At 38.4% G+C, this 16,210-nt stretch overlaps 1 protein-coding gene across 2 annotated transcripts in view; it reads right to left on the bottom strand.

The window, feature by feature from the left end:
* LOC104605371 (uncharacterized) overlaps positions 1-16,210 on the bottom strand; it is a 57,069-nt gene that overhangs the window by 38,412 nt on the left and 2,447 nt on the right. For both annotated transcript variants that reach the window (XM_010270108.3, XM_010270107.3), the window contains exon 3: positions 3,362-3,541. In XM_010270108.3, coding sequence (XP_010268410.1) covers positions 3,362-3,541 — 180 coding nt within the window. The remainder of the gene's footprint in view (positions 1-3,361; positions 3,542-16,210) is intronic.

The following is a 16,210-nucleotide window of genomic DNA, read 5'->3' as shown; positions in this document are numbered from 1 at the left end:
TGTCGTGTGGGACCCCCCTTCAGTGCTACTGCTCAGTGTTGCTGCCCTTCACTGCTGCTGCCGGCCACGGTGGTTAGGCTCGCCTACGAGTGTGTCTACTGCTTCTGTGTCCGCAACAGAAAATAACTGATATAATAATTAGGATAAATATAATAGGTTCAAATGTTTTGTATCTTGGACTCTTAATTAATGTATTGTTCGACATTCGTATTCGTATTCAAGTTCATTATTTTTTTTTGTTTTGATCAATAACACAATTCATTAAATAATCCCAATAATAATTAGAAAAAGGAAGACAAACTTTCTTATCTTTCAGCTATTACTTGAGCCCCAAGAAAAGAAAAAGAAAAAGGAAAAAGAGAAAGAAAAGGAGAAAAAGAAAAAGAAAGAATAAAATTACAATTGTGCCCAAAACATTGACTCCCTCTCCACCCCTTGTTTAGCTAACCCATCAGCAAAAGAATTAGCTTATCTTTTTACCCAACTGATTTTAACTTCCATTTCTCAAGCCAGCCATCTAAATTTCCTCATATTATTGTAATTCCATAAGCCACTGTTGTCTTTATTCAGCCATCCTACCACCACCTCCAAGTCCCCTTCAATTATAAGTTTTCTAATATTCATCTCCCTAGCTTTCTGGATTCCTTCCATAACTGCATGGATCTCAGCTCTGAAAGAGTCGCCCACTCCAATTGGGCCTGAGAACATGGCAGAAACAATCCCATTCTCATCCCTAAAAACACCCCCAATCCCTGATTGTCCAGGATTCCCTTTGCAATTCCCATCAAAGTTTAGTTTTATGAAACCCGTAGGTGGGGGAGTCCAAGACATACTCATCACTGTATAATTTGTGAATAGCTCTAGTGATTTTATCCACTGTATGACCCTTATAAGGTATCCAAGTTCATTATTAAGTAAATAAAAAATGTTCTTCAAAGTTCATTATCAACCAACATTAGAACCCTTCCATATAAAAGAGCAAAACAATATAAGTCAAAAAAATAAATAAAACAAGTGACATAAGAGAATGGGTAAACAAATAAGTTTTTAATTTCAAAGAACCAAAAATCCAAAAAAAAAACCCAAAAGTTACCCGTCAATAGGTCTTGGACTCTTGTTCATAACTGTTAAACCTTAAGGGTAAATGGGTAAACAAATAAACATGAAGGTTGAAGGATTGGAGCTTGACTTAAAAAACAAAAAGAAATTCTCTTAAAATATTATATATTATAAATTATTTTATACAATATATTATACCATAAAACATATTATATATATATATATATATTTATATATTAGTCGGGTTTATAATCGAGGATCAGGAACGGGTACCCATGTCAAATAAAACCAGGTATCGGGTGTCGGATACCCTAAAGTCAAAATGCAAACCCGTCCCAAACCCTATAGGGTTTTAATATAAAATCCCAAACCCTATAGGATTTTGATAAATGAGTCCTATTAGGGTTGGGACGGATTGGATACTCAAAATTTCCTGTGAAATTGCCATCCCTAATTGAGTATCAGGTTGCAAACTTAGTTTATTTCAATCTATAGCCCTATAGGCAAGTGACCATTGCTAGCCGAACATGGAACAATCTGGCACCCATTTCTTTGGCCCATTCAAGGCAATAGAGAGAGTTGGTACAGTAGCATGTCACTGTTGAAGATGTGCCTCAAGGAAGATACTATCTCTAGCCCGAATTTACCCCAGTTCACTGACGAAGGTATGATGAAGGTTGAACCACTCAGGATAGTGGGCCTATGTTGGGTTTGTAAGGGTGGTTGACTGATTCCTAAAGCCATGGTGATTGGAAAGAGCCACTGGAAGAAGACAGTACATGGAAACCTATCTCACTCTCCAGGATGAGCTTCCACATCTGGAACTTGAGAGCAAGGTCCAACTTATGGGGAGGGGACCTATTAAGACCCCAGCTAAAGCTAGACCTCAGGCCTAGCAGACTGTAGTAGACTAGCCCATTACATGCAATCTTCCAACCATTAAGCTAAGGTATAACACGAGGCCACCTGAGCAAAGCATGCCCAAATCACCTAAAAGTGGGAACAACTTAGTTGGTTGTAACTAATTCCAAATCTGAATGTAAACATATATAAATACCCACACATCAAAGTGGGAAAGTAAACAAAAAATAAACCCTATATTCCCTTCTTCTTCCTTTTTCTCTGTAGGAGATGATTTTCCTCGAAGAAACCCTGAGATAGGAAGTAACATATCATTACCCATTACCCAACCCAACTCACTTAAATCTACCCAATAGGCGATTCAAACCATTGCCAACCTACTAGGTAAATGAGTGGGTTACAAGTGGATGAATTCAATGGGTCAAATGGATCGGGTTAGAAGTTACCACCCCTAGTCCTACATCATCTTTGCCTACAATTACAGATCACTCTCATGTTGTTCAGATATCCCATCTGCAAAAGGAAGAAACTAGAAGATATATTCTAGCAAGATTCAAGATATGCCCTTTTTTATGAATAAAGATAGTTTTATTACTTCAAAAAGATAATGGAGATCTCATACAACAGCCCATGGAGAGGCGCGAGCTGCAGCCTCTCTCAACTGATTACAAAGAAACTTAAAAGGAAAAGGAAAAGATAAACATGTCTGCTAGTATACAATGGGTGGGAAGATCAGAAAATGCTTTGGCAGATGACTTAGCTAAGCAAGGGACAAATAGGGAAGTTTTGTTTTGGATTCAAGATGGGCCCTTTAAGACACCTATTTGTGGATATAGGCCCTTACATCCTCAATTAGATTTTGGAGCTGAAAGGGTTTGATGATATGTATAGAATAACATTTGACAAGCATTTGTGTAACAACTAACAAGTAAAGAATATGAAGAAGAATGACCTTTTCTGCATTTTAGAGCTCCTTTTTTGTACACAGGGTGTTCTCTTTATACCCATTGTTGTATTCACATTATCTACCAACAAAATTTTCCATACTAAAAGAGAAAGAGAACCTGTAGATCTGGAATCACTACAAGCAAGCAATTTATTTTGCCAATATGCTTTGGCTTCAAATCCAAAGCACCATGCAGAAAATCTAATCCATTTATTTTCCTCTATAATGCCACTCAACTAGTGCATTTAATGCACTTAGCTAGGAAGCCGTTGAATATTAAACAATTAAGTATTTAAGTTTCCAGAGAGCTATAAGGTTACCTTTGAGCTTTCTCACCAAACATTCATATCCTTGTGTTCTTTCCATAAACAGTTCCATCAAATTTAGCTTAGCAGATTAAATAGAGAATAACTTAGTATTCTAACATGTAAACACAGAGAAAGTTATAGGTTAGGGAATTTATTATTTTATGTCACCATAATAGGAATAACATACCAGTTTAGAGAAACATATAGCACGGTTTGCATGACATATGGAACGTATTTCCACAGATGAAGGCATCTCAGGAGCTACTTCTAAGGCAAGCTCATATTGTGACAATGCATCTTCATACTTCCCAGCTCCAAAAAGTTTATTGCCTTCAGCCTTTGCATCAATGGCTTGAGATAAGGCTCTCTGCAGCACAAAAAGAAATAACCAACAAATAAATAAATCAGAAGATCACAAATTTTAGGATTAAAGAGTGTTGTGAGATGTATTATATTGTATTGGCACAAGGGCATTCTAGTATGTTCCTCTTCAGCTATAATGTTAATATAAATGGAGTGTGAGGTCACTGCCACAGACATCCCTAAGATTTTCCTAAACTTTTCTCTCCTTTGTTTCTCTTCTTCTCTTCTCTTCTACACCATCTCTGCCTCTTGTTCTCTCTTGACAGATAACAAAGAGCACAGAATACTATGACACAATACTACATACATAATTGTCTATTTATCTATCCTCCATCTATGCATAAATATACAAGCATACATAATATAAACCTCATGAATTCATCTTATACAAGGCACAGACAAATTCTTTTCACTTTCATTCCATGGCATTCAAACAAGGCACAATACAAAAAAGATAATCACAAAATGTGCATACCATGAAAAAAATGCTATCAGTATGGTAGTAAAATGGAAAATCCAAGAAAGCCTCACACTAAACAGCCTAGAAATCCAGATGAAGCATGTGGAAATAACAAATATGGGAATATTCATACCATCCATCAGGTCATGCATTATCCTGTGAATTTATTCAAAGCTTTAGAAATATCAAGTAAAAATATATGTAAAATGATCCAGATCATCAATTCTAAATGAGCTCGATGGTCAAGTATTATGCAATCCACAACCATTTTCTATGCATAAGAATCATATAAGAGGAGAAATGACTCAAAAATGAAAAGAAAAAAAAAAAAAAAGCTTTATAGAATATAGACTTAAACATAAGTATCTAATTATGACTATTTCCTTCTTGAAACAAAATAATAATCAAAGGAAATAAGAATCTTTTAAGAGTCAAGGACAACAAAAATGCCAGCCTCCAATCTATCCACAACAACTTCAAAAGGATCTATTTTCTTTCTCAAAAGTTCAACTGGCTTAGAGTTCTTATGTTCATGCATTTGAAGCCATTATGTGATGCATTTTCTTTGATAAAAACTAGGCCAACCAGCAATAATACCCTGATTATTGGTCCAATTAAGTTTTGCTTCATTCAGTGAAAATTCCAACAGTCTTTGTGACAATGAAAGAAGAGTCTTCTAGGATTTTGAGACATTCACTCCTAGCATAAAGGCTGATTTTCAGGTTTTACCATTATCAAATGGTAAGAGGGCTCTTCCTTCAAGAAAAGAGAGCATTTAGAAAGAGAAAAGATGAAACTAAGGGCCACAAACAAGACGGTGCCTAAAAAAAATTTGGACATTTTTTGGAAAAGATAAGAACAAAAACAATAAATGGATGCTATAAATGCATAAGACTTCATTGCAATATAAAAGATGTATCATCATTTTTTATAATAAAAAGAAATTTATTAAAGAAAAAAGAGATTGCAAAAGACATGATGGCAAGTTATTACACAGAAGAGAAAAGGACTACACCTCAAAAACAACCAAAAACAAGAAACCTAACAAAACAAACTAACCAAGAACTCCCTAAAACACCAAACACCAACACTCCACCCCTTGGCCCCCAAAACCAAAGGAAAGCTGAACAAGCCACCTCTGCTCCTCCTCAAGCATTTTCTCCTGCCGAGTGTTAGCTTCATTCCACACCTCTCCTCCTTCCCCCACTATAACTTTTTCAAACTTTCTTCCCTCCTCTTAAACTCCTCAAAGGCTCTTCTAGCAAAAGCCTCACCACCCAAAAGAGACAAACCAAGATTTTTGCCAATCTTAACAATCTTCTCAATAGCCAAACATCCTTCCTTCTCCACCTTTTCTTCTGGAATCCAATTAACCATTCTCACCTCATCTTCAACTCTGCCCACACTCTTTCTCCTTTTCTGATGGAAATTATGCAAATGTGCATCCAAATTGATGGAGCCACAAGACTCTCCCCTACCAATGCTATTTGACATTGAAACCTTCGTCTTTACCCCTTTTCTCTTATAAACTCTGAAAATCTTTTGTGGGACCTATGCCAGTCAAACCAAGCTTTGGCCACAAAAAGACTACAGTAATGTGAACAATGTGTTGCTTGCTAGGAGCGAGATTTCTTAGGAGTTGCCCCAATGACATCAACCACACCTCTCTCTTAATCTTTCCTCTTGCAACCCAAATCCACTCCTAACTTACCTATCACCACCTCCTCAAAAGAAAATTGATCAACAAAAGGATTCTTGTTATTAGAAAAACTCCTATAGCCAACTGCTTCGACTGAACTCTTCTCTAAAACACCTCCATCTTCTTTGCCTTGAAATGACGATTGACTTCTTCCACACAACCTCCCCTCCCACCCCCAACCCAAAATCCACCCCTTCATTATCCTCCTCTAGATCTGTCAAAAATGACTCCATCAGAGCAGCATAGCTCTCCTGTAATAGAAAAGCAACACCCTTCTGAGAAACTGAGCTATCACAAACCATAGGAGATTCACCACTTTCCAAATCACAAGCCCTAGGAGAACGAACACCCATAGCATCACTCCAACAGCTACTAGAATCAGCACATTCCTCCACAGCATCTTCGGCAGTCTTCCTCTTGCCTCCTCTATCGAACTTCGAGATCACCCAGACCCAACTCTCATTCTCCCCCTCTTGTGACTTAATAGAGTCATTTCTAATTAGATCCCCAAAAATCTTTAGCCTTTTGATGCTTGAAAGAAATGCAACCCCTTTTGTCAACCAGAAACTTGGACAACCGGTTCGAATTTCCTTTCTTTTTAAACCTAAATCTCTTAAACAACTCCCCTCTTGATCCTCCAACCAACCTCACAAAACCACGCATCTCCTCTGCTTCTATATATGCTAGCTTCTCTTTTTCCTTGCTCATCTCCACACTCCTACACTTCTGGGCCTTCCACGTGGCCCATCACCCTTCTCTCCGCGCCAACACCAAAGGACTCCATTAAGTACAAGCTTTCCTTAATAGTAGACCCAACCATCGAATGTGCCTCACTTCTTCCTTGGCTCTGAATCCCAACGCCCTCCATTGGCACCAAGACCCACAACGCAGCCCTTAGAAATAAAACTTTTAGCCATAATTCCTAAAACACCCTCATCTTCAACTTCTTGATTCACCTGTTCATACTGACCATTCAGCTTCCAAACAGTTTCAAAAGACTCCCACAAGTTCTTCAATTCTCCTTCCTCCACCAGTCCATATGGATTTTCTATCCATTTGCATCCCTACCTTCAACTTGCAATAGATCACTTCTTATGAGTGCTGTTGGTGGTCTTCTATGCATGTGACCAAACCATCTTAGAATAAAATCTATAAACGAGTGCTAATAATTGCAGACTTTTGTTGCAAACATGTAGAAGGTAATCTCAGTAGTGCTGTTAAACAGATGTACAGTGAAATAGCTTTTAGTGACAATAGAACATAACAATGAATCCTTATTATCAGAATGGTCACAGTGCTGGCTAATCTTTACAAAAGTGAGAACAAAAGACAAGAACCATACAAGTATAGGTGAAACACAATGGCTAAACACAAAAGGAATCATGCATAATTTTCTCCCCAATATCTAATATGTAAAAAGAGTAACAAGTCTAAGCCCCTTTTGAACTCCTTTAAAGCACAATGCTCAGTCAAAGAGTTGCCTCCTGTTTTTTAGAAAAGGTAACTATTATATTCAAAAGGGGGGGAGGGGGATGTACATGAGAGGATTTACAAACAAAATCATCAAATCCTCACAACTAAAATATCTCCCCACTTTAGGGGGCAAAGTATTTGCTCTATACAAAAAATACCTATCCACCCCAGATTTAGCCAAAAGATCCACAATTGAGTTCAGCTCCCTTGGAATCCATCTAAAGCTGCAATGCAGAGAAGTTACTTCATAATCTCATTGAGGAAATAACCCAGCCTCCAAGGGCCCTTTTCTGGGTGGGAGGCCCAATTAATAACATTCCTAGAATCCCCCCTCAATGAGAACAGAGTTAAGCTACAGAGATCTAACAATTCTCAGACCCATTACCAATGCTCTGATTTCAGCTTCAGAAGCATATACAGCACCAACTGGGCCACTGTAAGCCCAAATCACAGAGCCCTCTCTGTTTAGAATAACTCCCCTGATGCCAGCTGCCAGAGGCTGGCCAGAAGATGATCTACAATTGCCATCAACCCTTAGTAAATAATCTAGATCTGGCCTGGGAGTGCTGGAATGTCCAGGCTGATTGTCAATGTGTGAGGAATGTATAATCTCTATTAATTAGAAAGAATTGCCAAAGAGAGTGAGCCACCTCACAATTAATTAGAAAGTGACTAGTCGATTCACCATCCTTCACGCACATGACACAAATGTGAGGAGAGAGAGAATAAGATCCAAATCTTCTAATCTGTCGAGGAGAGAGAGAATAAGATCCAGACCGCCTCCCAAATAAAAAATGAGACTTTGAGAGGTACCACACAAGGCCAAATTCTGTTGACCAAGAAGGCAGGAGAGGCTCCCAAAGTAAGGTGGGTGAAAAAGGATTTAGTGGAGAAAATGCCATTGGGAGATAAAGATCAGATACATTTATCAGGGAGGTGAGAAGAGAGAAAGACTTCATTTAATGAGAGGAGAAGGAAGGAGACTTCTTGGGCTTCAATGTCAGTCAGAGCTCTACGGAAGTTGAAATTAAAGGACACACCTTGGTTATCCCTAACTAGGACATCACAAACTAGAATGTCTTTGTCCAAGGTTAGGCTGAAAATATTAGGAGAGGTAACAGACAGAGGTTGATGACCCCACCAAGTATCAGTCCAAAATCTGATATGGTTACAATTCCAATTCTAACTCTTACTAAGAGGGAAAAGAGAAGGACTTGCATAATACCTTTCCAAGGATTGGCTAAAGAAAATCTGTTTGTTACATTGTTGCTGTCCCACCTGTTATTAGTCCTTCCAAAGGCCCAGAAAATATCTTGCTCCAATGGGAAGCGCCATAACCATTTCCCGAGAAGAGCGACATTTCTTTCTACCAAGTGTCCAAGACCCAAGCCTCCATCCCTTTCAGGTTTGCAAACAATATCCCAATTAATTATGTACTCCTTTTTTTCTCCCCCTCTCCCCCAAAGGAAATCACGTTGCAGTTTTTCAAGAAGAGATCTCACTTTAGTTGGCATCTTAAAAATAGAAAGAAAGGAAATTGGCAAGTTGGAGAGAGAGGATTTGATGAGAATGAGTCTGCCCCCTTTCGAGAGGTAGTTCCTTTTCCAAGAACCCAACCTTTTTTCGCATTTTTCAACCATAGGATCTCAGAAAGCAGGAGAAAAGGGGCTTCCCCCCAAAGGCAAGCCAAGGTTGAATAAAGGTCACTTCTCAACCTTACACCCCAGGATTTCTTTAAAAGTGTTCAGCTTTCTTTGGGGAATACGAATGCCTACAATGCTGCTCTTAGCTAAGTTGGCTCTTAAACCCGTAACAGCCTCAAAGCATTTGAGAATTTTCTTCAAATTTCTGAAATGAAATATGTCACCTTAAAAAGAATTGTCATTGGCATAAAATAAGTGGGAAATCTGGATCTTCTCTCTACCTACTATGAAACCCTTTAATAAATTGCTATTTGAGACGGACTTAAGGAGAAAGTCTAGTAAATCTACTACCAAAGTAAACAGAAGTGGGAAGAGAGGATAACCTTGTCATAGCCCTCTAGAGACTTTAAAAAAACCTTGGGGGGTGGGGGGTCTCCATTGATGGGGACTGAGAACCAAGTAGATTGAACACAGCCTTTCATCCATCTAATCCATTTATCCCCAAACCCTTTAAGTCTTAAGATATTCCAAAGACACTGCCGGTACACTCAGCCATAAGCCTTTTCTAGATCAATTTTGCAGAGCACACCTTATTTTCTTTTTTGTTTTCTATCTACTACTACTTCATTGGCAGTTAGGATCCCATCCACAATTTGTCTACCTCCGATGAAAGCACTTAGAGAGAAGTCCACCACATCTCCAATTACTTCCTTCAGCCAATTAGCTGAGGCTTTGACCAGAATTTTATATAAGTTGCTGAGAAGACTGATTGATCTATAGTCTTTAATCTCAATCGCACCAACTTTTTTAGGAATGAGCATAACGAAAGTGGAGTTATTGCCTCGACTTAACTTCGCAAATCTATGGAAATCAGCAAATACCTCCACCAAATCCAGCTTGACAATATCCCAGCACTCCTGATAAAAGATCAAAGAGAAACCGTCAGGGCCAGGGGCTTATCTTCATCAAGGCTAAAAACTGCCTCTTTAATCTCCTCTTCACTGAAATCTCTCCCAAGCCAAGACCTTTTATCATCCAAGAACTTAGGACCAGTCCATTCTGATAACAAAGGTCTCCATATTTTGTCCGATGAATAAAGCTTCTCAAAGAAATCAACTATTTCTTCCTTGATAATATGGGGATCCTCCGTCTTGCAATTGCCCACCATCAGCTTAGAGATGAAACTCTTTCTATTCCTACCATTAGCAAAGTTGTGAAAGAAACGGATGTTACAATCTTCTCTTAACCAGCTCACCCTAGATCTTTGTCTCCAGTAAACCTCCTCCCTCCACACTAATTGTTTTAGGGCAGCTCAAGTCTCATTTCTTTTAATCAAATTCCCTCTCTCTTGTTGACCATTAGCCTCTTTGGCATCCAAATTTCCAAGATCCACTAATAGCTTATCTTTTTCTTCTGAATCGTTTTGAATTTCAGCTTACTCTACTCCTTCAATTTCTTTTTGACAAATTTTAACTTTTGACCAAACTTAAATCCTGCCCAACCTTCAGGATTACATTCATCCCACCATTTGGCCACTTCATCCTTGAAATCAGGATGAAAAGTACAAAACTTCTCAAATCTGAAAGGGCTCTTAGCCACTTGTAATTTTTCTGTATCCAAAATTACTGGCCAATGATCTGAAGTACAGCAATGTCCGGTTGTCTGAACCGTCTTGGGAAAGTGATTCTCCCAATCAGAGGAGTAAAGGTGTTGAGAGTGTAAGGGCATTTTTGTCCTTTTATGTATTTTTGTATTAGGGTGCCTAGTCATGGGCTTCGTTGTAATTTTATTCATTATGTTTAAATGAAGTTTTTCTAGGTGTGAACAGTAACACACCTAATCTTCTCAACAAAAACCTCTTCTCCTTCTTCTTTTCTTTTCTTTTATCACAAAATATATTTTAACTTGGTATCCTAGTGACCTAAGATCAAGGAAATCATCTGCTACTAGTCATGACTCACAGACAAACCTGCTGATGTCAGCACGCCGCCGATTGATGTCAGTAGTTCGTACAGTCGGTGGCATCCCTATGTGTTTCTAATGCATGTTGGTGTGCCTCGATTTTAAAGGAATTTTGGTGTAGGTTTCATAGTATGTTGAAGCTGCTTGAGACATTTTTGGGTTTTCCATATGAAAGTTGGCAAAAATTCCAGATCTGGGGTTTAGGGTTTGTATCCTCGTATGGTGGGTTGGCTGCCTTTAAAAGCTCTTGTGTTTGAATCATGGGGAATTTCTGAGACTGCAAGAAGTGGTCCCCAATTTTTTGGAGCCCTAAAATATTTTTGAGAATTTTTTTCCTCCACTGCTTTACTGCCAACACCTATTTTTTCCCTTGTTTTATTGCTGTAACCCATGTTCAACCTTGTGGGAAAGGGTTTTTGGTGCTCAGCTAGTATTGGGATACTGTGGTGTTAGTGAGAGAGATTGTTTTGGAAGGGTTGTTTTGGAGGGATTGTCGGTGAGAAAGATTGTCTATGTGCCTACCTATGTCCTCCTGGGAGGTAATGATAATGTTGGAGGACAAATTACTTTTATAAAACTTGATGGAACAAATTTCCTTGAATGGTCCCAATCATCTAAGCTTACAATCAATGGAACAGGTAAGTTTGGGTTTATTACTGGCAAAGAAGCTAAACCAAAGCCTGAAGATCCAAATTATTCCAAATGGGAGCAAGATAATCTGTTGGTTATGTCATGGATTGTATGCTCTATGCAGCTACACACCGACCACAACTATATGTTCCTTTCAATAGCCAAGGATATTTGGGACAGGTTAACTGCCACTTATTCTCAAGATAAAAACACTACTAGAATCTATCAGTTGCAAAGAGAAGCATGTAATATGCAGTAGGGGGAGAGGTCAATGGCAATTTATTTCTCTTCCTTACAATCAATTTGGGAAGAAATTGATCATTTAGAGGCTTTGGTGTGGAAGGATCGTGTTGATGCTGAACAATACAGGAAGTACATTGAGAAAAACCCAGGTTTTATTCCTTGTTGGACTAAATGATAACTATGACTTCACCAGGAAACACATCCTTAGTGTTGATACCTTGTTACTCTCCACAACATATTCTCTTGTGCAAAATGAAGAGAGTAGGAGGAATACTATGATGCAAGTACCTGTAGATGAACACACCGCCCTTGTGTCCACAAAGCCCAAATAGAGTTCTAGTAAACCTGAAGAGGTATTTTGTGAATATTGCAAGAAGTCGAAACACACCAAGGATAGGTGTTGGAAATTGAATCCCCATCTAAAGCTTGAGAAGTTTAAAATTGGAAAGAAGGAAAATGCTCATGCTGCTACAGGCATTTAGTCATGACACCTCTAATTGATGGAAAAATTGAGAGGCATCTTACTCCAATTTGAAAAGAGCGAGTTGCCTACATCTATTGGTTCACATACACCTTCTAGTGCCTTTACAAAATCAGGTATTGCAATTGCATGCCATACCTCATCCCCTAGCTCTTGGATAATTGACAAACGAGCAATGATCATATGACTAGTATGCCTTCCTGCTTTACCACTTATAGATTACTTTCAGGGAAAGGTAAGATTACGTTGATGATGGATCTCAAACCCCAATCTCGAGTTTGGGTGAAGTTAAACTTACCAACAACCTTTTGCTGAACTCTATACTTTATGTTCCACAATTGCATAGATATCTTCTGTCTATTAGCTCCTTTACCAAGTCATAATTGTTCTGTAACATTCTTTCCATCTCATTGTGTCTTTCAGGATCTAAGAACAGAGAAGACGATTGGAAGTGGACATGAAGCCGATGGAATTAACTCCATCTTGGGCATGTGTCTTTTGGTTCATTGAAGTTTTTGTTTCTTAGTCTGTTTGAGTTTTTGTCTAGTTCCGATCTGCAATGTGAAGTTTGTCAACTATCAAAACAACGTAGAACCACATATTTTTTCAAGTAACAAAAGAAGTAATATTGCTTTTCATTTAATACATACCGATGTTTGAGGACCTTATTCTATTCCTTGTATGAATGGCTACAAATATTTCATTCTTTTTATTGATGACCACTTGCAGTATACTTGTTGCATTTGATGAAGAGCCAAGATGAAGAAACCTTCGATTGCACAAGGCTTCTTCAGTATGATCGGGATAGAAAAAGAAAGGGTGTCCTTGTGGAGAAGGGTGGTAGTAGGGAAGTTCAAGGTGGCGAGGTTTGGGTGGGAAACGAGGGAGGTATCAAATTCCTATGGGGTGAGTATTTGCAAGGGCATAATGAACTTTATTCAGAACTTCAAAGGCTCAGTTAGTGTTAAAGTGGATGATGGTTCTAGAGTGAAGTTTTGGGAGGATAATTGGAGTGGGGTGGGGAAGTTGTGTGAAATCTGTCCAAGACTCGCCAGATTGGTAGATCATCAGGTTTTAAGAACCCATTACTACGAAGTTAGAGAAGAGAAGGTGATCTGGAGACCTAGGTTCAGCAGGCCACTACTTGATTACTAGGAAACCTTTTCTCCGGTAGCCAAAATGAACTCAATTAAAGTTATTATGTCAGATGTTAGAAATGCTTTCCTTAATGGCAATCTTCAAGAAGAGGTTTACATGGATCTTCATCTAGGAGTGAACATCCCTAGAAGTGAAAGAAAGGTTTGCCGTTTGAAAAATCTCTTTATGGCCTTAAACAATCACCTAGCGCTTAGTTTAATAGATTTAGAAAGGCAGTCTTGAAAATTGGCTTCACTCAATCTCAAGCTAACTATACCTTGTTTATTAGAGAAGAGTAAATAGAAAGGTGACTATGTTGATAGTATATGTCGATGATATTGTTACCATAGGGGATGACGTCTCAAGAATTGCTAAACTAAAGTCTTTCCATGCTACTAAATTTAAAATTAAGGACGTTAGAAATCTCCAATAAATCCTAGGGATTGAGGTTGCAAAGTCAAAAAGGGAATTTATATTTCTTAGAGGAAATATGTCCTTGATTTGCTTCAGGAAGTAAGAAGATTGCATTATAAACTAGCTGAAACTCCAATTGATTCCAATCATAAGTTGGGAGTTGATGATGGAGATGCTCGTCTTGACAAAGGCGTGTATTAGAGACTTGTTGGTCACCTTCTCTACTTATGTCTTACTAGACCTGATATATAATATGATGTGAGTGTGGCCAATCAATATATGCATAAGCCCAAGATCTTCTCATATGCAAGCAATGAATAGAATACTTGCCTATTTGAAGGGGTGTTCAAGAAAAGGAATGTTGTATATTCTGATCATGGGCATCTCAAGGTTGAGGCCTACTCTGATGTTGATTGGGCGGGTCCTATTGATGATAGGCTCTCTACTTTTGACTATTGTACCTTGGTGGGTGGTAATGTTGCATGTTGGAAAAGTAAGAAGCAATCAATTGTGGTCCGATCTAGTGCAAAGGCAGAGTACATAGCTATGGCTCATGGGGTTTCTAAATTGTTACGATTGAAGAACTTGTTGACAAAAATAGGAATACAAATTCATACTCCAACGATGTTATATTGTGACAACCAAGCTTCCATAAACATAGCCCACAATCCTATTCAACATGACCGTACAAAGAATTTAAGAGGTTGATAGGCACTTCATTAGAGAAAGAGTTGCAAGTGGAGAGATTTATTTACCTTTTGTGAGGTCCGAAGAACAGTTGACTGATTGTCTTACTAAAGGTGTTCCCAAATCAAAGCTTGACAACAATTTGGACAAGCTAGGCATGACAAATATCTATAGTCAACTTGCGAGGGAGTATTGAGAGTGTAAGGGAATTTTTGTCCTTTTATGTATTTTTGTATTAGGGTGCCTAGTCATGGGCTTCTTTGTAGTTTTATTCATTATGTTTAATAAACAGTAACACACCTAATCTTCTCGACACACCTAAAATATATCACAAAATATATTTTAAGTAAAGGAATCTGTCCAACCTACTACAAACTGCTTTGGCTTGCAAATTCGACCAACTATACTTTGGCATTAGACGGGAGGGTCCACTAAAGAAAGGTCCCATAAAACAGGAGAACCTTCACATACTTGAAGTAAGACGTCCTCCATTGGATTTCTCTAGGGCAGATCTAGTGACATTGAAATCACCTCCCACACATCAGGGGAGCTAACAATGAGAGCCAACACTAAAAAGATCATCCCATAAGTTCTCTCTTAATCTAGGGGTGTTTGGAGCATAGATGCCTGTAAGGATCCAGGTGAAATCATTGAACTTATTAGTGAAGAGGATGGAAAGAGAATGACTTCATCCACCTTCTTTCTACCAGCCTTACTCTGAACTCCGTTTTTCCATTTTAAATTACTCTGGAGTTTCTTCAATTCTCTAACGGATCTAGGCTTTAAAGAATTGCCTTCCTCTCCCAAAAACTTTTCTGTATTCATTCTTTCCTTTGTTGTCCACCAATGAAATTCCCAAAACCTCTGCTACCTTATCTGTATCCATTTCTGAACCATCCTTACAATTAATTCTATCAACCTCTTGGGTCTGGGCTTCCAGGGATGGTGTCAATGTAGATATGGGAGGAACATCAACAGGAGAGCCAGAACCTGTGACAAGATTAGGGGGGCAACCAAAAGACAAGTGGCAAGGCAAACATTCAAGAGAAGGAAAAAAGAAGACAGTTCTAAAAAAGACAAATCAAAACAGTTCAAGGAAACAAAAAAGAGATTATATCAACACTAGTTCAAGACAAAAACAATCACACCTGCAATCTCAACATCCAGGACTGGGGTCTCGGGAGTCGCCTGGATGCTACAACTCTAATGATCAAGAGACTATATCAACCAAAAAAGAAGACATAGTACTAAAAAAAGAATAAGAAAAGAAGATGGACATGATGGACATCAGACAAAAACAACATGATTCCATTCCATGTTATGTGATATACATGCTAAACATGGTAAAGAGAACTCAATATGCATCCTTTCCCTGTTAACCTTGCTAACCCATCTGAAATGGTATTTAGATCCCTAAGAATCCACCTCAATACTGTCATGCAAGAATCAAAAATATTTCTGATCTCATTCAACTTATTTTAAAGTATCCATGGACCTCTCCCAAATAGAAGGTCTTGAGAAGAAATAGAGATCACTCTCAACCCTACCAAACCCATTGCACCAAGTAACATACCTTAAAATATTGCTATGGTTCCTCTCTATCCATGGGCCCTGACTTTTTTTTTATCAATATGGGCCCTGATTATACCAAAAAGAAGATACAAAAGGATTCTATGACTAGTGAATAAATCCTTTAGCTGCCAAAACCTGAGCAATCATTTAGGTTCCTGGGGGATTACCAAAGATCATATAGTGACCTAAAATGATTTAAAATAAAAGTAAAACTGTAAATACAGAGTACGTATGGGAGGAAGCCAAGAATGAAGAAAAAAAAGACACAGAAG

Source organism: Nelumbo nucifera, chromosome 8 (assembly GCF_055504915.1).
Source record: "Nelumbo nucifera cultivar China Antique chromosome 8, China Antique-T2T, whole genome shotgun sequence".
NCBI lineage: Eukaryota > Viridiplantae > Streptophyta > Magnoliopsida > Proteales > Nelumbonaceae > Nelumbo > Nelumbo nucifera.
Note: the sequence above shows the minus strand (reverse complement) of the source record. Positions and strands in the feature narration are given on the sequence as shown.